Source organism: Osmerus mordax, chromosome 21 (assembly GCF_038355195.1).
Source record: "Osmerus mordax isolate fOsmMor3 chromosome 21, fOsmMor3.pri, whole genome shotgun sequence".
Lineage (NCBI taxonomy): Eukaryota > Metazoa > Chordata > Actinopteri > Osmeriformes > Osmeridae > Osmerus > Osmerus mordax.
In genome coordinates this window covers 4,922,809-4,948,467 of record NC_090070.1, presented here as the reverse complement: position 1 = coordinate 4,948,467, position 25,659 = coordinate 4,922,809, and the positions used below count along the sequence as shown (strand labels likewise).

Here is a 25,659-nt window from a genome sequence, read left to right as displayed (position 1 = left end):
TTGTAGTGTGTAAATACAGTTTTCATCTGCAGTAGTCGTGGCGTGTGAGGTTATGTTGTTTTGTGCATGTTTGTCAAGTTGAGTTATATGATAAAGTGGGGGATTTTTATCTTTATTTTACCAATGTTTAATCCTGCTATACTATCTCTGTGTGCCTGGAAAACTCTTAACAAAACAGAATTTTCCTTTAGCGCTCTTCTAGCCATTTCTTTAGCCCAGGCCAACTTATTTTGGAGGTTTTTGGACAGTACCAAATCGAGCTCTGACCGAAGGTCAAAAGCAACACGCCCGTTGGGCTTGACGTTCTCACGTCCTTATCTCCTCTCCACAGGAGCGCATCCGGGGAACCCAGGGAAGATGGCCGGGACTCGAAGCCGCGCTCACTTCGTTTCACCTGGAGCATGAAGACCACGTCGTCCATGGAGCCCGGCGACATGATGCGTGAGATCCGAAAGGTCCTGGACGCCAACAACTGCGACTACGAGCAGCGCGAGCGCTTCCTGCTCTTCTGCGTCCACGGCGACGCCCGCCAGGAGAGCCTGGTCCAATGGGAGATGGAGGTGTGCAAGTTGCCCCGCCTCTCGCTCAACGGTGTGCGCTTCAAGCGGATCTCGGGGACGTCCATCGCCTTCAAGAACATCGCGTCCAAAGTGGCCGACGAGCTCAAGCTGTGAACGTTTTAAAGCCTTTTTTTTTTTTTTTTTTTTTTTTTTTAACAAGCAAACAAACTAAAGACTATTAATGTACAATGTTGAAATCTGGTAAAGGGGTGGGGGTCTGAGGGTGAGGGGTCTTGAGTCTCCTCAAGTTCACAGGCATCCTTGAAATTGACACGCTATGCCGCCATATTGAGAATATTGCTATTCCAGACAACTGCTGTATTGTGTGGTGAAACAAATCGTAAAGAAAATACACGTGTGTGTGTGTGTGTACCCAGAATCAGAGTTAACACGTTTTGAGAACCGATAAGGTAGAAAAGAAAATAGACCCATCATTGCAATAATATGAGACTGTTCACACTGATGGCTTGCTCATTTCAATTACATTGCGCAGGGGGGTTGAAATAAAGACTGCATCGCAAATTTTTCCACATGTACAGTTACAAAAATTGAGAATGTGTTTTGTCGAGTTACATAGAGTTGTATAAAACAAGACTCTTCAGCATAACGTCTGCAGGTATTGTATAGTCTTGGTTTCTGTACAGAAAGTGTGTTTATTGTGTCATACTGTAATTTTGGGGGGTTTGGAATTATCTTTCCTTGTATTGTCAACATAATGTGTAGATTGTTTGCCTCCACTGAAATTTTAAGTTTATTTTTTTATTCTCACAAGGAACAAAAAAAACTTGCTTATTTCCATTTTTTTCTTTGGCAATTTATTTCCCTCCCGTATACATAATTATTCAATGACTTGACTGAAAAAAAGGAAATTGCATACATACGTACATCCCAAAGCCCTAAGTCATTCCTCTTAATGCACTATTTTGGACACTTTCATGTTGTTCATCATGAAGCAGTGCCGGATGGTTATTTTAGCACTACAGTTGACAATGTTCTGTTTATTGCATTGACTTGCATAAGGGATCTTTAAGAAGGCACACTTGGACCTGGGCAAATCCTGCCTTTACACTTAATGGAACTACAATGTTGAGCATTATTGAAAGGACCATGATTTGTCCACACGGTAAGCCTTATGTATGCAGTCTTAAGCTTGACATGAATTGCGTAGTCATATTCTTAGGAATAAGCTAATTATTTAAACATAACCATAAATTATGTAAATGTAATCAAATGCTGTCCAATGACAGGCCAAGAGATTAGTTATGAATGCTTTATCTGTCATGTTTTGCATAAGACCGCACAACGCTTGATACTCAGTGTTAAAACAAAGCTTATTGTCTCTTTAATGGGACTTTATCAGAGGCCCTAGCACAGGTCATTGATATTCAGAAGAAAAATCAGTTTTGGTTGGTTTATGCTTTATTTTCATTTTATTTGTTCTTCTTGCAATTGTATTTATTCCACCACATTATGCCTTTTTAATGTGCTGCTTGATGTTTCTGAGGCATTCACCTGTACGAGAGGAAAATAGGATTTTAACGTTTATTTTTGGAGATTGTTTAAACATTTGTTTTCTCCCCCACTTTGTAATTAGTGATTGCGATGAGAGTACGTCAAAAGAACCACTAGTGCTGGTACATTTCTACTCGTTATTTTGTACTTAAGTCATGAGGGTTAACTGTGCAATGGTATTCCATGTTGTATTACTGTAAAGAGCAGTCGGTGTTAGACCACACCCTTAAAAAGCGACAGAGAAGGGAAAACGCAAGGTGTTCTTTTTCAATGTCCTGTTTTTGGAAATTAAGGAGGATGGGGGGGTCTGAAAACAAGGTGAAAAGCTGTGACAAACCCTTTGAACCATTTTCGCAAGCTGAAGTGTCACGTCTCTATTCGTCTACGAGACATTTTGGGAGATAAACGTCTGGGAGAGTTGGAGAGGGTGGCGTTATTTTATTGTTGCTGTCCAGAAACGACAACTTAAGCCTCGCCATGCGTCACTCAAGGGTTAGATAGGTATAAGCAAAATGGAAGTCTCTCCAACCTTGCTCTTTGCTAGGTTCGGTGGCTTTTGAATCCGTTTTGCTAATACTTGTGCCAATCCCTTTTTACCTATCTACACAAGTGCGCATGTGAGAGCTGGAAGGTCGTCCCTGTACAGTGGTGCGTGGCACGGCCGTTGTCGATGCAGGTTCCCATTTTTTCTATGGTACACATAATAGGGAGACTTGTCATGTTGCCTTAGCTGAAGGAGCAGAGGATCAGAAAGGGTTGACGAAATGTAAATGATAACACCCCCACCTCTATAAATGCACCCTCCCCCTCTTCCACCGTTCCCTCCCCTCCACAGTCCATCCCCTTCAATTAAACCTCCCCCTCCTCCACCCCCCTCACCTCACTTACACCTCATCCACTCCAACATACATTCGAGGAAAAGCTTGATGAGTCATCTAGATTCAGTCTCACTGGTGCACAATATTAAAGCTTACTTGAAAGGAGTCTCGAGCCAAATGTCTGCTGTCGTTTATTCCTTTCTGTGTAGATGTTTGATCAAATATTTGGTAATACAGAAGAGCTGTAGAGTCGTTCAGAAAGTACCCAGCGCAGTGTGCGAATTACGGGGGTATTTGGGGGGGTCTGACCCCCCCGATTAAGGCTCGGACCCCCCCAAAAGAGGTAAAAACCACAGGTCGGGGGGGTCGATACATTTATATATCGTTCTTACCTGTAATCGTGAATATCATATTCATTCAATAACAGATAGGCGATACACAGAAATGTTGACTTTATGGCAGGGAATATCACACACTATTACACTGATTGCCATAGTCAAAATTCACTCAATAAACACAGTGCGAGTGACCAGTGCCCAATAAAACTCAAGAAACACCGCGCGCGAGTGGGCAGTGTGCAATACAGAAGCTTGTTGAATCACCTCAGTGTAGCAGTGCGTTCTGCGTCGTGAGAAAGTGCAAGAAAGGCAAGTTTGCTATCTAATACCCCAACAATCTGTCACGAATGTATTTGTAATGGCAATTAGCTGTAGAATATTCACAAGAATGTTAATGATAGAAATGATAGGGGGCACTGAGTTGACCCCCCCCCCCCCCCCCGATTGTCATTGTATAATTCGCACACTGACCCAGCGGACATTCTAGAAAGACATGTTATGGTCATTTTAATTCTAATCTTTTTTAAATAAATTACATGGTGAAATCGATATTGCCCTCGAATTACAGTGGTGCTTATAAGCTATGGGTACCAGAATAAAACAAATGTTTCTAATTGTTTTTATATACAGCTATATATAGACAACTTACTGCATGTTGTTACATTGTTCTTTCCTTGAAACAGCAAAGTCATTGCAGTCCTAAAGTAGGTACTTACAGATTTTTCTTTACATCATACTTTTTGAAATACAGTAGTATCATATGTTCCATGGGGTTGTTATGAGTCCAACTGTCTGCCCCTTTTTTCCCTCACTCTACTTTTGCATAGGCACCAGCTCGTCAATGCTCTGGCCGTTCTCCAGTCTCTTCTCCATGACAATGAGTAGTTTCACCCCGTCCACCACCAACTGTGTGAGGCTCACCTCATTGAACCCGATGGTAGGCACGTTGCTCACGTTATACACATCCAGCTCGTCTGAGGGGAAGAGGTGAAACACTTATGTTGAGGAGCATTGGGTGTCATACGGTCACTTGGTGTTATGCGCGTACAGTACGTTATTACAAGCACACACAATTGTCATGTTGTGAAATCATGCTTAAAGATGCACACCTTTTGCTGACCTGTTAAAAATGTAATCTACTGTATAATGTCATAGACTTCGATTATGAAATTGGCGTGAGATTTAAGGCCGGCAGGACATTTCTTATAACGATCTAAGGTATTGTTTAGAAGATCCGTGAAAACTAAGCGAGGTGAAGTTAGTTTCATATTCGACATTCGACATTCGTCTCACATTCGGAAAACGCTACTTTGCAGCGTCGAGTTAGGGACCGGGTGAAAATTACCCATGCAATTTTGAAAAATGATTACTTTTATAATATATTTATGGATATTTAAACCAAACTGTCACCAGATTATTCTAATAATGTCTGGCCTACTTCCACACCCTTTATTTTTTCAATAAAGTTTTGAATAAAATTCCAATTAATCGTTAATCTATGAAAATAGCATGAAATCCTCGCTAATCTCAATATCTTTTTCAAACTGGTGTCAAAAAATCTCAAATATACACCAGATTATTCTAATAATGTCTGGCCTACTTTCACACCCTTTACTTTTTCAATACAACTTTTTTTTAAATGATAGAAAATTGCTAATCTCTGAAAATAGCATGAAATCCTTGCTAATCTCAATATCTTTTTCAAACTTGTTTCAAAAAATCTCCAATACACACCAGATTATTCTAACAATGCCTGGCCTACTTCCACACCCTTTACTTTTTCAATAATAAAATAATAAAATTCCAATTAATCGCTAATCTCTGAAAATAGCATGAAATCCTCGCTAATCTCAATATCTTTTTCAAACTTGTGTCAAAAAATCTCAAATATACACCATATTATTCTAATAATGTCTGGCCTAGTTCCACACCTTTTAATTTTTCAATAATGTTTTAAAGAAATGATAGAAAATCGCTAATCACTGAAAATAGCATGAAATCCTTGCTAATCTCAATATATTTTTCAAACTTGTTTCAAAAAATCTCAAATACACACCAGATTATTCTAATAATGTCTGGCCTACTTCCACATCCTTTACTTTTTCAATAATGTTTTTAAAAGAATGATAGAAAATCGCTAATCTCTGAAAATAGAATGAAATCTTCACTAATCTCAATAACTTTTCCAGACTTGTGTCAAAAAATCTCAAATATACACCAGATTATTCTAATAATGTCTGGCCTACTTCCACACACTTAAATTTTTCAATAATGTTTTAAAAAAATGATAGAAAATCGCTAATCTCTGAAAATAGCATGAAATCCTTGCTAATCTCAATATCTTTTTCAAACTTGTTTCAAAAAATCTCAAATACACACCAGATTATTCTAGTAATGCCTGGCCTACTTCCACACCCTTTACTTTTTCAATAATAAAATAATAAAATTCCAATTAATCGCTAATCTATGAAAATAGCATGAAATCCTCGCTAATTTTATAGAAGACGAGTAATCATTTCATACAAGAAGACAGGATCACATCCACCACAACGGTTCCATTGACAGTCTCAGCTGTCAAGTCTTAGGTAAAACACTTTATATGTAAGGAATATTTTGAATCCAGTCAATACTGAGAGAGAGAGAAAGAGAGAGAGAGAGAGAAAGAGAGAGAGAAAGAGAGAGAAAGAGAGAGAAAGAGAGAGAGAGAGGTGTATGTGTAAGATTACTCTGATGTAACCCCTCGACACACCCCATCACATGGAGTGTCTGCCTGTCAGAAAAATTGAAGATGTAACTTTTTTATTCTGTATGAAATGATACTGTGTTCAGCATTCCTTGTGTGCAAAGAGAGGCCTACCCCCAAATCTGAACTCTGGGTACACACACAATACCCTTATCTTGGGGCTGAGGACTAAGGGGGGGTTTGTTTGTTTTAAAGAGATACTGTTTGACAAGGGCTAGATGGAGACGCAAACTCTGGTGACCATTTGCTTGACACCTATATGGTGTTAAGAAAATGAGTTTTTACGACACCTGAACCAGAGATTCAACTAGGGTTGATAACGCAAACACACGCGCGCGCCAGGTCTATGCAAGGGAGCCAATGAAAGAAGAGTGTGGAAGAAATTGTCAAGGGAGTCAAGTGGCTTAGCGGTTAGGGAATCGGGCTAGTAATCAGAATGTTGCTGGTTCGATTCCTGGCTGTGCTAAATGACGTTGTGTCCTTGGGCAAGGCACTTCACCCTACTTGCCTCGGGGGAATGTCCCTGTACTCACTGTAAGTCGCTCTGGATAAGAGCGTATGCTAAATGACTAAATGTATGTCTCCACTGGAACTGGATGACTATCAGTTTAGTCTAGAAATGTGTAACTACAAAGCAACCAGATGATAAGAGAGTCTCTACATACTTTAAAAACAATAAAGACCAGGCTAAACATACAGTGATAATGGCAACATTTCTCCCTCTGGCATGAAGGTCAGACTACAGTATTACAAATTGCATAGTCCCTTGCATAGCTTGTAATGACAAAGTATAACTAGTCTTTTGAAATTGGATGATGTTAATCCCATAGTAATGAACAGTTTTGCTATGTCTTAAACACAGTTTTTATTCAGTGAATAGTTTTTGGAATAATCCTTTGACGTCTGAATGAACAACAATTGCTACTCTCATTAATACTCTTCTACTTGACATTATATAGATTGCATGCTCTGAATGCACGAGGTGGTATCATGCAGAGTGCTTGGACATGACCCACAGAGTTCAATGCCGCAAGAAAAAAAAACAGACTGGAAATGCCTTGCCTGCAACAGACGGAGAGTCTGAAAATGTCCTGCACTAAAAATAATGTCTTTGTTTTAATAAATGACTAATACCACAGTAATAAAGACTTGAGTTATGATGTTCAGCGTGGATTTCATGCTATTTTCAGAGATTAGCGATTTTCTATCATTCTTTTAAAAACATAATTTAAAAAGTAAAGGGTGTGGAAGTAGGCCAGACATTATTAGAATAATCTGGTGTATATTTGAGATTTTTAGAAACAAGTTTGAAAAAGATATTGAGATTAGCGAGGATTTCATGCTATTTTCAGAGATTAGCGATTTTCTATCATTTTCTTTAAACATTATTGAAAACTTAAAGGGTGTGGAAGTAGGCCAGACATTATTAGAATAATATGGTGTATATTTGAGATTTTTTGACACAAGTTTGAAAAAGATATTGAGATTAGCGAGGATTTCATGCTATTTTCAGAGATTAGCGATTTTCTATCATTCTTTTAAAAACATAATTGAAAATGTAAAGGGTGTGGAAGTAGGCCAGACATTATTAGAATAATCTGGTGTATATTTGAGATTTTTAGACACAAGTCTGGAAAAGTTATTGAGATTAGTGAAGATTTCATGCTATTTTCAGAGATTAGCGATTTTCTATCATTCTTTTAAAAACATTATTGACAGGCCAGAATTATTAGAATAATCTGGTGTGTATTTGAGATTATTTGAAAAAAGTTTGAAAAAGATATTGAGATTAGCGAGGATTTCATGCTATTTTCATAGATTAGCGATTAATTGGAAGTAGGCCAGACAATATTAGAATGATCTGGTGTATATTTGAGATTTTTTGACACAAATTTGAAAACGATATTGAGATTAGCAAGGATTTCATACTTTTTTCAGAGATTAGCGATTTTCTATCATTCTTTTAAAAACATTATTAATAAAATTAAAGGCTGTGGAAGTATACCAGACATTGTTGGAATACTCTGCTGTTTGTTTGAGGTTTTATAGTCATAAAGTCATTATAAAAGTCATAATCTTTCAAAATTGTATGGGTAATTTTCACCTGGTCCCTAACTCGACGCTGCAAAGTAGCGTCTTCTGAATGTGAGACGAATGTCGAATGTCGAATATGAAACTAACTTCACCTCGGTTGAAAAAACTAGCATAATGCAACTCAAATGTCAGTTCGACCTTTAGCTACAAATAGGGAGGTTGGTTGCTTGAGTGACCCTAGGAAATGCCACTGACAATGTGTCAAAGTTAATCTAGAAATATATGAATGAAAAAAGGACTCGATCATTGAATACAAACAAAACCCTTTCTATTAGGAAAACGGCCCAACCATTACCTCATTCATCAGTCATTCTGAACAAGGACAAATCTGCACGATTTCCATACCAGAAATTGGTTACAGTATGTGCCTGTATGGCTGCATTACCTGTGTTCTCCATACGGAGGCGCAGTCTCTTGAGGACATCCTGTAGACGGTTGTGCGTGAAGAGGTGGGGTAGCCGCACACGGACGCTGGCTCTCAGACCAGTCCCCACATCAGCCGGGGAGCTGACCACCCAGCCCAGGTGCTGTTTCCAGATGAACGGGTGCCTCAGCTTCTTGTACAACGCTTCAAGCTGGAGAACCAAGGGAAGTCACAGCCCAGGACACATCTTACAGGCCCGCGTCACAGCATTATCTCCAAACTACTTTGAAGTTATACTTTCTCTAGTTCCAGAACCATTCGCTCTATGGTTGAGAGAGCGGCTACTAACCACTCAGGGTACCAACCTTGAGGATGTTGATGCAAATGCATTTGAATGCTTCTGCAATGTTGGCATCACTCCGCATGGTCACTAACTTGATGTGCTCTTCCATGTTAATCCATATCCCCAGACCACAGTCTTTACTGACCCTGTGTAAATACAATGCCATCATTTGGACAATTCATTGACAGCTCTCAGGTGAAACGGAAAAGTAAATAGAAAGCGGAATGCATACAAATCAATGTGTATCTAATAAAGGAATGGTTGACTATTGCCGGTATGGTGTCAGAAAAATATTCTGAAATCACTCTGGTTACAAAGGTTATCTAACTTTTAGTAGAGTTTGGTGAGTATGGGATTCATTGTTTGGGGTCCTATTAATTCCTCCAAACCCTAACTAATATTATAATCCTGAGTGCATATACCAGTAGAATATCTGTTTTAGAGTTAATTTGGACATTTGGGGTAGTTAAGTTGATGTGTATATGTATGTATGCCTATACAGTATGTAATGTTAAAAAGGGATTGGTAAATAATCACAGTTGGAAGCTAGAAAAATGCACCTGTACCAGTTTTTGAGAGTGTCTGAATGAATGTAAATACAGTTATTTGTTGTAATAGCAAAAACAACATATGACAATTAGATTTAGGTCCAGAACACTCAACTGACCAGACGGCTCTAGAGTCTGGCCAGTCACGGGCCACACCAGTCCTGAACTGGGAGGAAGAGGGGGCGTCTACAATCAGTCCCATTTCCTCTTGATCCTCTGTCAGTTTCTCCATTGAATACAGCTTCCCTGGGAACTCTTCTGATAGTTGTTCTAAAGCTGGAGGAAGAAAAGTTGACTAAATGATACAAGACATGTTTAATTAGATTAAATCTACATAAATCAATCTAAAATGATTTGTTTTGCAAGTTATCTGTCATTGACAGACACTCCCATAGTTCCTATATTACAATGGTTTTACCTTTTGCCTAAGCCAGTGGTTCTCAACCCTGGTCTTCAGGGACCCCCTGTCCTGCATGTTTTATGTTTCCATGATCAAACACACCTGATTCAAATTAATGGTCGACATCTAAAACCTGCAGGGCATAGGGGGTCCCTGAGGACTATGGTTGAGAACTACTGTCCTAAGCAAAGGTTATTGGCACGAGATTATGCAGTACCTTTTTTTGCCAGTGTGAGGAGCTTTCTACGTTCTCCACGACTGCAGTGTGTAGGGAAGCAAAAGTCGTCCACACAGCGTGCCACAGACACCTCGCAGCTTATAGCGTAGTCTCCATCAAAATCATCACCTCCCTAAATACAAATGTATCTGCTGTTTGTACTGCTGTAAGGTTATTGTCACAAGTGAGCAATGAAATAAGGATGGTCAAGTGACTTGGGTGAGATGGTACAATTGGAAACTTTCAGGTCGTTATTTGGTGATATTCAGTGAATAATAAATATCTAGTGCACACTCTTGCAATGTTTATAAAGCATGTTTACATCATGTTCTATTAATGCAGTAGAGATGTGAAGAATTGCAGATTCTCTGCTGGAGATGTAAGACTGACCAGTCTACCTTTAAATTGTCGTGATTGAAGTCACTCTCCTGTGACTTGCTCATCTTGTGGTCGTGGTAGGCTTCAATGATGCGGTCAAAAAAGTCACAGAAGAGAATGTAGGACTGTGCATCCCCAGCCAGACATCCAACCGATTTAGGACCTGTTATGTCATCTGTGGGACAAAAAAACACACACAAAAACTGTCAATAAATGTAATAACAAACATGACATAACACTTAGTCCTCTGCCTTAAGTGTTTGTGGACAAAGAAAATGATAGGGCAGTTGTGATAATCACAGTAGATTACAGTTGTGTCTGGGTGTATTTTGGAATTAGTTCCAACAAGCAGCCATTGTTATCACCTGTTTTTATGATGCTACTGAGAATAGCTGAGTGTGGATTTAGTTTCTGAAATTCATCCAACCACAGGAGGCTCATTCGCAGCCGTGGTGAGCCCATGTGTGTATTCACACAATGTAGCCTACTGTAGGACTTGTTCTGCTGAATCACTAAACCAATCCAATAACTGGCTTTAACCTAAAGTCCTGGAACCAAGATCTCTGTGTGTATGCTGGTGTCCCACCAGGTTCTCAATAGGATCTGGAAGAGAACTGCAGCAATGCGGATGTAACAGAAGTGTCCCCAGTTTCCACCCGCTTTAAAACAAAGTGCCTTTCTCTTTTCACAACTCGCCATCGAGACTGACTTGAAATATTTGCCTATCTGTGTGTCAACTACCCTCCAAAAAATAAAAGTCAAATCCTAAAATTCAAGTCCAAATATGAAAAGAAAGTTACATTTAAATGCTATGGCTGTCTTTAAAGGATAGCCTAAATAGTTGACTTTAAATTTAGCTCTGTATCATTACTACCTGAAATATGGTATAGTTATACATTCCACTATGTTTGAAATAAACTTCACATAGGACTCATAATTCACTCTTGGATTGGAAATAGATACTATCTCCACTGGGACCCTCACCCCGCTCTAGCTCCCTCACTCCACAGGAATTTAGCAACAAAGTGTTTTCTACAGATTACATCACCTGGCTCTTCAAGGCCTGGCCGTATGATATCATCAAAGATGACCCCGCTCTGAGTGGCACGGTGGTACTGGCGGGCATACATCTTTAATGTCAGGAAACGTCCCATGAACGTATGGTTCCCCCTTAGGTAGGGGAACTCCTCTTCGGGGGAGCCCCTCTTCAGGTTGAAAAGGGACATGGGATCTGTGGGGACCAGGCTCTGGTCGCGCAGGAAGCCATCAAATAGGAAATATGTTATGCTTGTGTCCTAAATGATTTTTTGTTCATATTTGGAAAATGATGTGACAGTATACTTGGCATATACTTTTGAAAGTCAACCTTACAGCTCTACTTTCCTACAATATAGAAGCCATGCTTTGCAGAGCAGCTATATTGATTATACCATTTTTGCAGGCTAGTTTTTGCCCATACTCAAGATGCAGTGTAGGAATTAGGAACATGATTGTGTCTATCGGGTGCACAGCAAGTGTTATTACAATCAAACTTACATGAACAAAATAAAGTTTCAAAACCTAGAAAATGTTGCATGTATTAAATGTAATTCACTTTACTGATTGACACAAATGAATATAGAGTTTATTGTTGGCCACATGACGACTCTTTGCCTGGTTGTTGGCACAGCTGTTTGAAAACACACAAAGAATCCCAAGGCTGCATTGGTTCAATCCACATAGCTTAGTTCCCTGCTGTCGCTCTGCTCAATTGGAACAGACTATGAATCCCTTTAAGGCAGTATACATGCACTACTGTGTTAGATGTGATCATAAAATCATATTGTCTTAAAAGCATTACCTCGAGAACCGGCCTGTATTTAGCTTCCTGAGGGAATACGATGGGGGCTGTAATGAGAGGTTTAACATCAGGGATGCTCAGTACTCCTGTCATGTTTCATTATTAATTCAATGATTACAGTTTAAACAAACAAAAATTTAAATAGAAATACACTGTTAGATTTTTGTCCAATTGTTAAGTTGTCCATAGAAGTTATATCGTACTTTCATGTTAACATTGAGACAGCATTCATGCCTTAAAACAGCCAGTACTTACGTTTGATTTTCCACATCTTTCCGAGTCAAACGTTTTGGTGGCTTGTGGGATCTGTCGTGGGGCCCTGTGAGGCGTTGGTGAGAGTTCAACAGCTTCAGGTTTTTCTCTCAACACTAAACAAAAGAGCTAAGAATAGCCGTGGAGTCTCGTCATCCGGAGTTCACTGTCCAACTCCCACCTGACCCGTTCATCTCTACAAAGTGGGGTGGCAGTCGCCGGTGTCATATTGCCTGGCCATTACAATGTCAAATCTTTTTATAACTCAATGTAAATTAGCACTGTGAGTGGGTGGGTTTGCACAAACACAGGAAGACTTTGGTAATGTACACCATACAGTAGCACTGAGAAAAATGGATTGTACATTATGATGGTGGCCACTCAAAATGAAACCAAAATGAAAATAATAAACATTTTTTTAACTTAAAGATTGTGTGGGCAATGTTGTTGAGAAGCTATTTTTGTCAAATTTGCCTAAATAAACTTCACATCTTAATAGCAACCAATACATCTAAAGGTTTGACAGTATTAAATCAATCCGACATCTGTGGACAAATCAAATCAAAAACCCGATGTAGGGGGTTAAATATTGGCCAAACAACCCCTATGGTTTAAAGGAAGATGGGAAACTGAACAGTATATTGGCATGAACCAAATAATGCCAATACAAATAGAATTATAGTTATTGACTCTATGGGTTAAATCAGAGCAAGAATGGTCAAAGTAAGGTTAAAATGAAATACACATTTAATAACATTGCAAATGAATGAAATCAATTAGAAGGCAAACATGTTACAAAATGAAGGCTTTAAATCTTACCTACTCTACCATGATAATTTTAAATCAGAGAGAAAGCAAGAAGTGAGCAAGGAGTAGTGATGAAGAAAGTGTTTGTCCGTCTCTTCATAAACGGAGTGACTAAGTTCAGTTGAGTTCTGGATTTTAATACGTATTTATCAATCTGCAGATTGGGAGAGAAAACCAGTCTTCTGACCATAAATGACAACACAACACCAAGCTTAGGTCTCAACCAGGTCTCTCTCCGCTCCGAAAGCCGGAGGACCATCTTTTATAGGGCACAAGAATGTAAACATAGATTGTGACAGTCAGGCAGGAATGACGTTACAACAGTCTCAGAGAAAAAGATTCACTGCTCCCAACACATAACAACTCTCACGCTAGAGAGTTCATAGTTGGAGCTCTCCTTGTAGTCATGACAAGGACCGTTTAGCCAGTACTTTCTACTGATCTATTAACCTGACACATAGACACAATATACTGTTATTAATAGCAAGCTTACATGATAAACGTACTAACTAGTATCCAATGACTAGTTCTATTGATTAGTGATTAATGTAAGCACGCAGGAAATCCCAATTTCTTCCACAGTAGGAGTACAAGGGAGAACTGAGGAGAAAGTCTCAGGAGTTCAAGAATCCACAGAACAATGCTTCACATTTCCCTTTATACACAAGGACAACCAATCAGACCCTTACTTATCAACATATGACTAGCAAGGCTACAGTAAGTTACACAATGGGGTGTGAGAGCCATCAAGTACAGTCCGTCCAGAAATTCCAGACTTTAGCATATGAGAGGTGGGGGCAGATTGACACCCACCCTTACAATGACAAATCATTAAAGATGCTGTAAAGCAAATTCCATGAATTGCTTCTCAGTATATTATATACGTGTGAAATGAGTTGCGTGTATGCACACGTCCTGATCATTTAGATTTAAAAAGTTATAAATAGTCATGGAAATGTGAAACTGACACAGTAATTATGAAATTGGGGAAATTAACCCTAACCCTAACCCTGGAGATGGAAAAGGGCAAACTGATTTTCTACAAGGAACACCTGACAGAATGTGGTATTGATGCGGAAGATGCCTCAGTGTACTAGGCAGTTTTCATCTGCTTTTTCAACAGACTGTTTAGAGTACCTCACCGTATTCTATGTGTTCTTGACCTATAATGACAAGAAAAAATTTACTTTCCAATGATGTAAACATCTAGCCAGAATCATTCCCTATTGTCTTTTTATATAAGAGTGCAGTGGATACAGCTTTACAGAGCTGAGAATGATTTGTTCCTTTGCCTCCTTCTGGGGTTGTCCACAGAGGAACAATTCAACTCTTCTTGCAGGTCTGCTGAAGCAGGGGTTTCAGATGTCCCAGAAACCAATCAGGAAACAGTCAAGTTCATCCAGAAGATGATTGGGAAGAAACAAGGACTTGATGCATTTGACTTGAGGAAATACTCTGAATCAGATAAGGATCTTTGAGTGCAGCCTGTGGTCGAGGCTTCCAGAACAGCTCTGTGAGTATTTGCTTCATATTTGCAATTTAAAATTTGGTAGATACCTATATTTCAACTCAATACCTGCACAGAGTGTAACTGTTGCGTGCATGTATGTACTTGGGTTGATGTCTGTTATTGAGTGATGTAGATTTCATTAGTGAGTAGCCTATATTGTCCCAGAAGGACTGATTGTGACCTCACTGAGATGTATTGCGAGCTTCTGGCCTCAACTCTACACTCAAAACACCTGTAGTTTGATAGGGCAGGACCTGAGCATCAATACACCACTCAGTAATCTCCTCTGTAAACTAGAGAAGGTAAGAAATTAAATGTATGTGCTTAAGTGTGTGCTTTAGCCAGTGTGATAATGTCATTGTAATTGTGTGGCAGTGTGTTATTTGATTTATATGTGCCACAATGGTCATTGAAGCAGATTAAATCTGTAACCATATTAAAGGAGCGCACAAATGGGCAATGTTATGTTTACGATAAAATATCGTGGCACAGTCCAAATGTAAGATTTGCATTTGTTCATCCACTTTCTGTTCAGCATCCATCAAACTTAAATAGCCCCCTTCATCTATAGGCTGGAAAATGTGGTGTCCTGGAAAAAGGTTGTAGTTCGTTTTTTTGGCGAGATTAAAACTGTCCTGCCTGGCTAGAGCTCTCATTAAATCCATGATCTCACTTAAGGGAGCTTGGTTTAACTGTAATGAGGTACATTCACACAAGTTTTGCATATACAGACTATATACTTGAAGATATACTTGATAAACTTGACTGCCTCCATCGCAGCCGTCTTCCATGTTTGGAATCACAGAGTTGACAGTGTGTGTGATCACAGCTGAATAAACCCCCTAGAAATAGTTGGTTTTACTCTCAATATTTCTACTCATATGTAATGTACTGAGTAGTGTGTATGGTCCTGATAAAATGACAGACTATTCTCTCTACAGCTGGTCATGATGTAACATCAGGGAGGATGGTTGTGCCTCACTGGGTTCTACTATAATGTTGAATCCCTCACACTTGAGAAAGTTGGACCTGATTTCAAACAATCCAGGGGACTGGAAGAGAAAGACTTTGTCTTGTTTTGCAAATCCCTCTTTGCAGACTGTAAAACCTTGTGTAAGTAGTTAAAACTTATTTTTTATTTATTTGGTTTAGTAGACGCTTGTAACTTACAAAATAGCACTATAGTTATACTTTTCATGTTTTTTGTGGCATTTTGCAGTTCTAAATGCAGTCATCTTGCTGAGAAATGCTGGAAGACTGGCCTCAGGACTCAGTTCCAACTCATTGCCAAGCCTAAAAGAGTTGGACCTGAGCTTTAAAGGTCCCATGGCATGAAAATTTCACTTTATGAGGTTATTTAACATTAATATGAGTTCCCCTAGCCTGCCTTTGGTTCCTTAAGTATAAACCAATCCCTGGGTATTTTTCTCCGCCTTTGAGAAAATGAAAGCTCAAACGGTCCAATCTGGAACCTTTCCCCTTGTCGTCATAAGAGGAAAGGTTACCTCCCCTTTCTCTGGTTTGCCCACCCAGAGAATTTGGCCCGCCAATGAGATAATTAGCTACGCGATATTGTTTTTTCCTCGAGAGACATCATAGCTGGCAAACTACCGAAGCATGGCAGTTAGCCCCGCCTCTCTCCTCCTCATAGCATTTAAAGCTACAGACAGAAATGGCACGCCCTAAGGAAAGCTCATTGTGGGACTGCTCGTAGTGGCTGTAATTCTGCATCAAGGCTGAATTTTGGGAAAGAGACTTCAGATACAGTATTAGGGGACCACTAAGGCCTATATAAAAGCATCCAAAAACATAATGCCATGGGACCTTTAAACAATGGCATGATTATGGAGTTAGGCTGCTCTCTGCTGGACTGGGAGATCTTCACTGTAAACTGGAAACACTGAGGTAATCCTCTAAAAGTTATACACATTCCTAATGATAGTCTCCAAAATTAATGTTAAACTTAAAAAGGGACATACAATGTGTATGATTATAACCTCAATATCACATGCAATTAATTCAATACAATTAGGTGCGCTGAAAACACAACAAACAATATACACTTCCAAGGTGAAATGCATGCTAAGGAGCAGGGCGGGCACAAGTGCCAGTGAAAGGGGTGGACCACAAGAGCTCATCTACAAACTAGATTTTGATGATGGCTTTGGGTATAAATATGGCCCTTCAACTTTTAGTCACACCTGGAGTGTATGAAAATGAATGTCTATTCTTATTGCTATGTTCAGTGGCAGTATAATAACAGCTGTTCACACGATTACAGATTATTTAAATTAATTATCAGAGATAGGATGTTCTTCTCTGTCCTCAGCCACTAGATTAAAGAGAGAGAACTAATATTCTGAGGTGAGGATCTCCTCACTACTCTACTTAAGGATAGACTTGGCAAACTTGACTGAAGGGACATCATTTCCATTCAGATATCTATGAAAACTGGTGTGATATTTAAAGACTGGTATTTAAAAATGGAAAACCATCTGATTTTTCTACACTGTACCTTGTATTATTGAAGTGTTGCAGTGCACCGATGTCATGGTGTCATAAGTCTCTCAGGCAAATAGGTGATATTTGTTTCAAAAAAATATTTATGAATTTGGATAGGATTTTGCTACTAAAAGCTGTATGAAGGTGTATAGGAATGCATATTTTCAATTGGATTATGAGTTTTGACAAAATAATAGAAACCACTTTACGAAATCTGTATTTTTATTGTTAAAGAAAAACATTGCTTAAAAATCATGTTCACCACAAACTGGCAATTTTTTATTGATGTCAAGTCATATACACTTGACTAATGTATATGACTTGTTTCAGCTGAAATTACCTTTGGAGAAAGTAATATTGTTTTTCAAGCTAGAGCAGCCAGTGAACAAGTCACCAGACCAGTGGAAAAGGTAATGACTCATAACTGTTACACATTCATCCTGTGAGGAGCAACTGCAAAAGCAGCAGCATAAGCTTCATATCACTAAGAAAACAAGTAAACCACAGTTTTGTGATCTTTAAAGCATTGACGGGACGAAGGTATCCTCCCTTAAGGTCGATTTGGGGTACTCTGTTTTCCAAAAAACGGACACCTGGGATGCCTTCGTCTACATGGAACGCCCTCTCCAAGCTCTCCGAGAGCCCCGGAGAGCTCGATGTGCACCTCCTGAATTTCCTAGTGAAAATTAAGAGTAGCAGGAAGTGAAGCATTTACTACATTTGAGAAAGAAAAAAATAGTTTTATAAACTCACTTCACTTTTTTAATACTTTTTAACATTCAAATCCCTGAGTTATCCTGTCAAATAACATGTATGTTCCTTTAAAATCTTCAGTCTGGCTGACAGGATAAATAGCTAAATTACACAAAATTACTAAATAAAAACATGTATACACATCAGTAATTCCCTTTTTAAGATTCTTCACACAGTTAGTTTGCCCCCAGAAAAAGCATAATTGAGCACGATGAAGTAGGTCTGACCGAACAGATCTACAAGTCATCTAAACCTGTTGTATCAACTTTGACCTTTACAAAGAGTGTGTCTTCTCTGACGTAGACTGCGGTTTTGGGTGCCTCCAGCTGGGCGTGTGAGATAAAGCGCGGGAAGCCTGAGGCAACGTTGGCAGCAACATCTGAGCTGGGGCGCTGGAAGCTGTTACAGGCTGGGTCAGGCCGTAAATTGAGGGTGTAGTGGTTGTTGGCCCCACTCTGGTCCAAGACCGAAAGGGACACGGTCTGTCGGAAGGGCCATTGAAGGAGTGGGTCAAAGTCGCTCCGCATGAGGACCACGTAGAGGGACAAATGACTGCCTTTACCATCCCCATCCCCGTTCAGGTAGGCTTTGACAGCCATTTTGTAGCCACAACGGCCTGTATGGAATGGCACACTACAAAAGCAGGGTTGGAGGCCCTGGACTCCGGACTCCTTCTTTTTGCGGAAGTCTCGGATCTTCCAGATGAGTTTCCCGTCGTATGAGGTGGACTCGAGCTCCTTGAAGCGTTCTTCATTGCGTTCAAGCTGAGCTGTGTGAATGTCCAGGAGGCGAGAATGACGCTTGTAGTTCTCCTCCAGAGCCACTGTATGAGAGCAGAGACAGTGGTATTTGTAGACTTATCTTAAGGTTAAGGCTCTTGTCATGATGGTCATGTTTTAGTTAAACAAGCCATCCAGCAGTAGCCATTTCCATTTGCAACCTTGCCATCTGCTTGTTACTGTATATCAATCACCAATTGTCATTCTTGCAAATGTTTGACAGAGTTTAGCTGCTGACTATAAAATGGCTAATTCTTGTTGGGATCATTCATGTTGATATATTATTTTTGGTGCCATAAAAACACTAGGCCTCTTCTCCCAAAACCCCCATGCCATTGTGTGTGAACGAGAGGACTACTGTCTCAACTTACCCAGGTGGTCTTTGAGGCCTTCGGTGGTAGACACCTGCTGTTTCAGTGAGTCCAGAGAGGTTTTCAGATAACTCAGGCCCTCCTGGGCCATGCCAGGGCAGAACATCCTGGACAGCTCCTGAAGCTGGAGTCTGACACTGGAGATGTGGTCCCTTTGCTCGTTCAGAGATCTCTGAAGGAAAAGTTTTTTGAAAGAAGGTTAATTCTTCCACTGCATGAGGGCTTTTGTTTTTGATGTTTTTGAGCTCACAAACTTGCTAAATGAATGTCCATACATAGCATCAATAGACCATTTGGTTTTGTATTGCGGAAGTGATGGGTTAGATCCTTACCTGCACTGCAGTCAGGGTCTGGTCGCACCTGCCAACATGCTGGGCCAGAGGCCTAACATCTTTCTCCAGACTGCTGACAATCTGGCTGTTCTCCTGGAGCACCTGGTTTCTAAACAGCACCTCCTGTTGGACAACTTCCATCTTGCATGGAGAGAAAAGGTCATACCGATAGAGGAAATCAAATTTGAGATCAAATATGTATGAAATCCATGGTGCTGGGCAATCAATTATAGAGGTTACATTTCTGAAACACAATAGAAAACACTATCAGATTTTCAAACGTCCATTCTAAGAGCATTTCTTAGTTCCGTCATTATCCTTTATACCGTATTTTTGGGAAAATAAGACACTTTTTCTATAAACTGCACCCCACCAGAATGGGAGCTTTGTGTTTGTAAATCGGAGTAGCCTATAAACCGCACTGGAATATATGCCGCACTTGATACGGAACAATGATACCAATGGCATGTGCATGTTGATATCTTGTGTTCCCGTCTACAGCAGAGATTGTATTTCCTACGTAGACTGAGGGTATATGGGGTGAACAAAAGCATTATGGTTTTATTTTACCAGGCAGTGCTGGAGAGTTTAATCAGATATGGGATGTCATCCTGGTATGGCAACCTCACTGCAAAACTGAAAACTAAACTCGCTCGTCTGGTGTACACGGCCATGAAGGTAATTGGAAAAAGCAGCTACCAGACCTTGCAGTCTATTTATGAACAATCTGTTCTTAGTCAAGCCCAGAGAATAACAAGGGACCCTTCTCACATTCTCCATTCAGAGTATGACATCCTACCCTCAGGGAGGCGATATAGAGTCCCTTACTGCAAACTCAACCGTTTTAAGAACTCATTTGTTCCAACTTCCATAACATTTCTCAATGCTGCTTGAGGATGAAATCTATGTAATAATTTTTATAGTGCCTTTATTACGGTGATCTTTTAGCATGTATTATTATGAGGTGTATGTATGTGTTATGTTATGGTATATGTGCAATACTGTTATGTAACTGTTGATAATGTTTGGCTGAGGATGTATTGTTTGTTGTTATTGTGACTGTCAAGGCATTTATGACGCACCACAGAGACCAAGACAAATTTCCCTGAGCGGGACAATAAAGTTCATTGTATCGTATCGTATACCAAGCAATGCACGAGTATGGCCGATTTTACAGCATTGTGTAACACACTTCGGTTGTGGATAGCTAGGATGTCCAGAAATGAAACCAAATCACAAATTTAGTGGCAAAATCCATTTTTATGTCTACAAAATTATTTTAGATATAGTACATATAGTAGGGTGACCAGACGTCCTCTTTTACCCGGACATGTCCTCTTTTCGAGACCTTTCGAGAAAAAATGCGTCCGGCAGGGATTCCAAATTTGTCCCGGATTTTGCCTCGTCGGATATTTGTGTTTCTCTGGGTCTTTCACAAACTATTAAGCCCTTACAAGTTTTGGAAAGGGTATCTCCCTTACATTCCACCTTCTTGCGCGAGCTCTGACTGTAGAGAGAACTGTAATTTTGATCAGATAGTGCGGCATTCACAAACTCAAATCTGGTCACCCTAATATATTGTATAGTAAGTTTAGCTAGCTTGCAAATCCTGAGGATATCGTACCGAAGTTCAATTAGCCAATGTCGTTAGCGATGCTAGCTAACGTTTGTTTGCTAGCTTATTATAACATTTCACTGGGTCTTGTAGCTATTTGATTTACTGGAATTATTATGAAATGTTATGTTCTACTAGCCATTGGCCTACTTTAGCAAGTCACTGTATTTCCAAGCCCTGATGGTGTAGCGTTAACTGAGACGACACAGTAAATAATTCCTCTTTCAAGTAATGCCCCCGTTCAAGTGTTGAGCATTAAATTAGCTGCACGGTCTGTAGAGGTCTTTGTGACTAAGCCACTTTTTTGTTCTAAAACCGGGCTAAGCCGCTTCGAAATATAAGCCGTAGCCTACAACCTCAAGAAAACTGTAAAATCGGGGGGAACAAGCCGCGGCTGTATTTCCGAAAAATACGTTAGATCCTGGATTTCATCCTGTAAAATTGGTTCTTTAACAGGTAGTATTGTCACAATGCTAAAACAAAACATAAAAACAAGAACTTGAATGTGCCTCAAATATATGCTACAATTGGTATAGGCCTACTCAGCTGTATAGTATCTAAACATCTTGGTTACTTTGTTGATTGGTAAATTAGTGCTGTCGGTCTTGAAATTCCTTCCCATGCACTAAAACTGGAATCTTACTTGTTTTTCTAATTTGGTATTGCTTCCCAAAACGAGAAGCACATGGTGATTAAGGGCTGTTTCCTCATGGACTCGAACTTCAGCTCTCTTGTCCTGCACACACACAAAGAGGCATTTTCTGTTTTTATCTCGAATACCCTAATGTCACAACAATTGTTATATAGTACAAGGATGACATTTTTGAATGTCAGTTAGCATGTCTTGTGTCGCAGATTTATTTTAATGCAGAAAACTGGACATTTTGTGCTAATAAAAAGTAATCAGCATTCTTTTCAAGATTTAAACCCTGGAACAACAATCAGACACAAAACAAAAACCATTACAGTAAAAGAAATGTGTTGCGATGACACTGATTACACAGGCAACTCACACAAAGCAACATAAAAGTTATGTGCACAACAACAAAAAGTGTCATTTGCCCACAGACTATGCGGGCAAATTATGTTTTATCGACATTCAACACAGGTTTTGCACCTTGTTGGTCTTATTATTGTAAGATGGTCTACTATTATAAGACCAACAAATCGTTTTTATGTACAAAATCTTATTTCAATTTACAATAAATAATTTAACTTATGTCAACCAACCCGAACTGAGCAGCCAAATTTCGCATAAACACAGTCTGTCTCCACCTCTGGACACTCATCAATGTGCTCTGTGACCTTTCAAATAAAACAAATAAGATTCAAATGATTAGATAATAGGATAATAAGAAAATAACAGTTGAGAGATAACAAAAGTTGCTAAAACAATGTCCTATGTATGTCCTACATAACATGTTATAAAATGGTAAATAAGGTACATGGTTGGCTCTAAGTGGACCTGTTTTTTTTTTGTCCACTTCACTTTTGTCGAATACTGCTTTACTCAAGGTTAAGTTTCAAGTTCATTTGCCATTTAAAACAGGTATATTGGAATTCTTGGATAGTACAGACATCTTGCGGCAGAGGCAGTAACTCTTGATACTGTATGTGTACAGTAATTATTTTATTTTTTTGTCATTTAGCAGACGCTCTTATCCAGAGCGACTTACAGTAAGTACAGGACATTCCCCCGAGGCAAGTAGGGTGAAGTGCCTTGCCCAAGGACACAACGTCATTTTGCACGGCCGGGAATCGAGCCGGAAACCTTCTGATTAATAGTCCGATTGCCTATTACTTACCTTGCATCTTTTTATCTTCTGGTAGCATTTGTTGGGGCACTCAATTTCTACCTCCGGGCACGTGGTCATCTCATGGTCCTGTTTAATTATTAGTAGAAGAAGTAAGAAGAGACCACTTTCTTCAGAATAGCACTGGAGTCTACATAGAGGTATTTTACAAAATGTAAAAGCAGTAGACAAAAAAGCAGCTGGACATTTTCTATTCAAGTCTATTGGATTATGTGTATCTTGCTTTTAAACACAGCTGTAACTACTTAAAGATGCACAGAAACAATCATTGATATTGAATGGATAATTGCCACAATCATTGTTACTACAAAGCATAGTTTATGGATTATTGATAATGTCAATACCTCCATTGAGGCTTTCTACCCAATCCTCTAGTTCTCACCTTGAGTTGACAGAACATGTATGGCTTTTTGCAGTGTTGACAAGATTCCATGCGATGTGTGCAGCTGATCCTAAGGTGTTCTTGGAGGTCCTGCCGCTGCATGACCTCAGAGCAACCTGTATTGGAACATTGCAGCAACTCGTACTGACAAGCTTTGAGGTGTTCCTGTGGGAAATACAAGTATGAGAGGAAGTCATATAGAGTGTGACTTTGGCTCACTTTTAAATTGTCACTCTTTAGGCTGCCTTCGCCATGTATCCATTTGGCATGAGAAGAATGCTTTAGAATTAAATATATATTTTAAATATAGCTGGAAAAATCCCAGTATATGAGGACTTACTTGCAATCGACATAATGTAATTCTACAAGAGCAGTTAGGGGAGTTTGTGCAGTAGACTTCTAAATTTGATATTTCCCTTTTGCAGCAATTGTCTTGGAAAACCTATACAGACAGCAATACATAAAAAACAAAGCCATCACATGTTGAATAAAATTGTATCCAATATATCTGACCACCCTTTTACATTGCTAAATACTTTCAATTTCTCACCTCATTAGATTTAATCAAACCTCCATCCAAAGGGCAGACTGGATTCATTCCAGAACCCTCCCTAAAAAGAAAAAAGAAAAACAGTATATTCCTAGTTCAGTGCTAGAATTCAGCCAACATTCAGTATATTGACCAACAACTCTAATGACATATATGCCTTACTTGAACAGCAATTACAGAGTAACTACAGAGGGTACAATATATTTTAAATAATAATGGTAAGAAAAATAGAAAGATATATACATGAGTTAACAATAGTGTGCCTTACTGAGAGCAAGCACCTGATAAGGTATTCATTTAATGAAATGCTGAACCTTACAGTATCCCTTGAATGCAGTGGAAGCAGAAGATGTGACCACAGCCAGACTGATGCGGGTTGAAGACTACACCCTTGCAGACAGGGCACACATACTGCTCCTCCAGGTATTTCACAAATTTCAAAGTGTGCTGAATTGGACCCAGGTCAGATTCCCAGGACCCTGTCGCTCCGGAATTCTGCCGGGAGAGTTCCCATGGGCCGCAGCAATCACTTTCCTCTGTGGTCATTTTCTATATTCTATCTAGACAGACTGACAAGATAACAGGTTGGTGGAATGCATGGGCCCCATTTACTTGACAGAGTGCGAATTATACAATGACAATCGGGGGGTAAATAAAATATTAAAAAACAACTTCTCCAGGGCGTTAAGTAGCCTAATATTTACGATTACAGGTAAGAACAATATCCTAAATGTATCGATCCCACCGACCTGTTGTTTTTACCTCTTTTGAGGGGGGTCCAAGCCTTAATCAGGGGGGTCAAACCCCCCCATGCCCCCAGATGTGGAGCACAAAACATTAAGTGGAGCCAAACTGTAAAATCGAATTACCAATTTAAATTTGAATCCATCAAATACCGACAGAAGTGAAGCTTCTCGATTATTTCACGCTGTAGTCAACCGTTCAACGTACTGTACAATATGCCTAAAGCTCTTCCGATTTTCAGAAATCCCCCTGTGCTACTGCAGTGCAGATACAGCGGTCAACAAGGGGCAACCCTTACACACATTTCTTCTAATTGTAAATAAAGGAAAAGCGGCACTTGAATTGTGACAATGCCCACAATTGTACTCCGGTTTTACTATCAGACACATGTAGACATGAAGACTTTTAACAATGTTTGTGCTGTGAACATTGTTTAAGCTCAGAAGTGTGCGTCCTTACGTCGGGGAATCCCCATTGCAGTAGGGTGCTTGCTGCAAGCAATGAAACGATTGCATTAGATGAAGATCCTGATTTAAATAGCCTACCAATATCACACTTTTTTAATGAGAAGTTAAAACAACCGAGGACGTATCTCAGGAGAAAATTCAATAAATCCAACGTTAATCTTCAGGCTATTAAATTTGCTTTCGCTTTACATACAACGTGAGGCACACTGCTGTCTGCAGATTACATTCTTACGTTCTTACCTTGTTTCAGTACGCGGAATTCCCGTGTGTGCTCTTTGCTAATATATTTCACAGATCACTAATAATGTAAATTAATGGCCTACAGAACATATTTGTGGGTCCTTTTTTTGTCCAGCATCACAGCTCGGCATAACGCCAGTGTCTGTATTGAGCGGAAAAAGTTTCAGGAAGTTGAAATTGTGGGTGAAGTTTACACCAATTAAAACTTAGGTAGCCTTCAGCCCGTTAACTACTGACGCGTGCTATGCGTGTAACGTCTGCCAGCGATTTCAGTCTGCAAGCCAGGTTGGTTCAATACCATTGAATTGAAGGCCCAGTGTATCCTACATGCATTTTATATGCATTTGATTCTGACACAGTAAGCAATTGTAGGGTTTCCTCCTGTA

At 39.6% G+C, this 25,659-nt stretch overlaps 3 protein-coding genes across 5 annotated transcripts in view; 1 reads left to right on the top strand and 2 right to left on the bottom strand.

Annotated features, from left to right (window-relative positions):
- Positions 1–3,062, top strand: part of mark1 (MAP/microtubule affinity-regulating kinase 1) — a 39,294-nt gene extending 36,232 nt beyond the window's left edge. For both annotated transcript variants that reach the window (XM_067259823.1, XM_067259822.1), the window contains one exon: positions 332–3,062. In XM_067259823.1, coding sequence (XP_067115924.1) covers positions 332–674 — 343 coding nt within the window. In that variant the 3' untranslated portion in view covers positions 675–3,062. The remainder of the gene's footprint in view (positions 1–331) is intronic.
- A 608-nt stretch (positions 3,063–3,670) lies between these two features.
- Positions 3,671–12,467, bottom strand: zgc:172076. The gene is made up of 9 exons (XM_067259826.1): positions 12,411–12,467; positions 12,156–12,202; positions 11,364–11,562; positions 10,336–10,490; positions 9,938–10,070; positions 9,440–9,596; positions 8,795–8,918; positions 8,451–8,640; positions 3,671–4,202 (listed from the first exon to the last, which is right to left on the bottom strand). Exons 1-9 carry the CDS (start codon positions 12,424–12,426, stop codon positions 4,042–4,044), a joined length of 1,182 nt encoding a protein of 393 aa, XP_067115927.1. The 5' UTR covers positions 12,427–12,467; the 3' UTR covers positions 3,671–4,041.
- Positions 12,468–17,450: 4,983 nt separating this feature from the next.
- On the bottom strand, positions 17,451–25,412 carry traf5 (Tnf receptor-associated factor 5). Of its 2 annotated transcripts, none has more exons than XM_067259825.1 (11): positions 25,274–25,412; positions 24,142–24,674; positions 23,823–23,883; positions 23,613–23,714; positions 23,273–23,437; positions 22,882–22,959; positions 22,307–22,381; positions 21,720–21,812; positions 19,462–19,602; positions 19,130–19,301; positions 17,451–18,802 (listed from the first exon to the last, which is right to left on the bottom strand). In XM_067259825.1, the coding sequence occupies exons 2-11, from the start codon at positions 24,366–24,368 to the stop codon at positions 18,216–18,218; spliced, it is 1,701 nt and encodes a 566-aa protein (XP_067115926.1). In that variant the 5' UTR covers positions 24,369–24,674; positions 25,274–25,412; the 3' UTR covers positions 17,451–18,215. The 2 variants fall into 2 exon arrangements, with proteins under 2 accessions (XP_067115926.1, XP_067115925.1); XM_067259824.1 differs by having other exon boundaries at positions 24,142–24,391.
- Between the last annotated feature and the right edge of the window lie 247 nt (positions 25,413–25,659).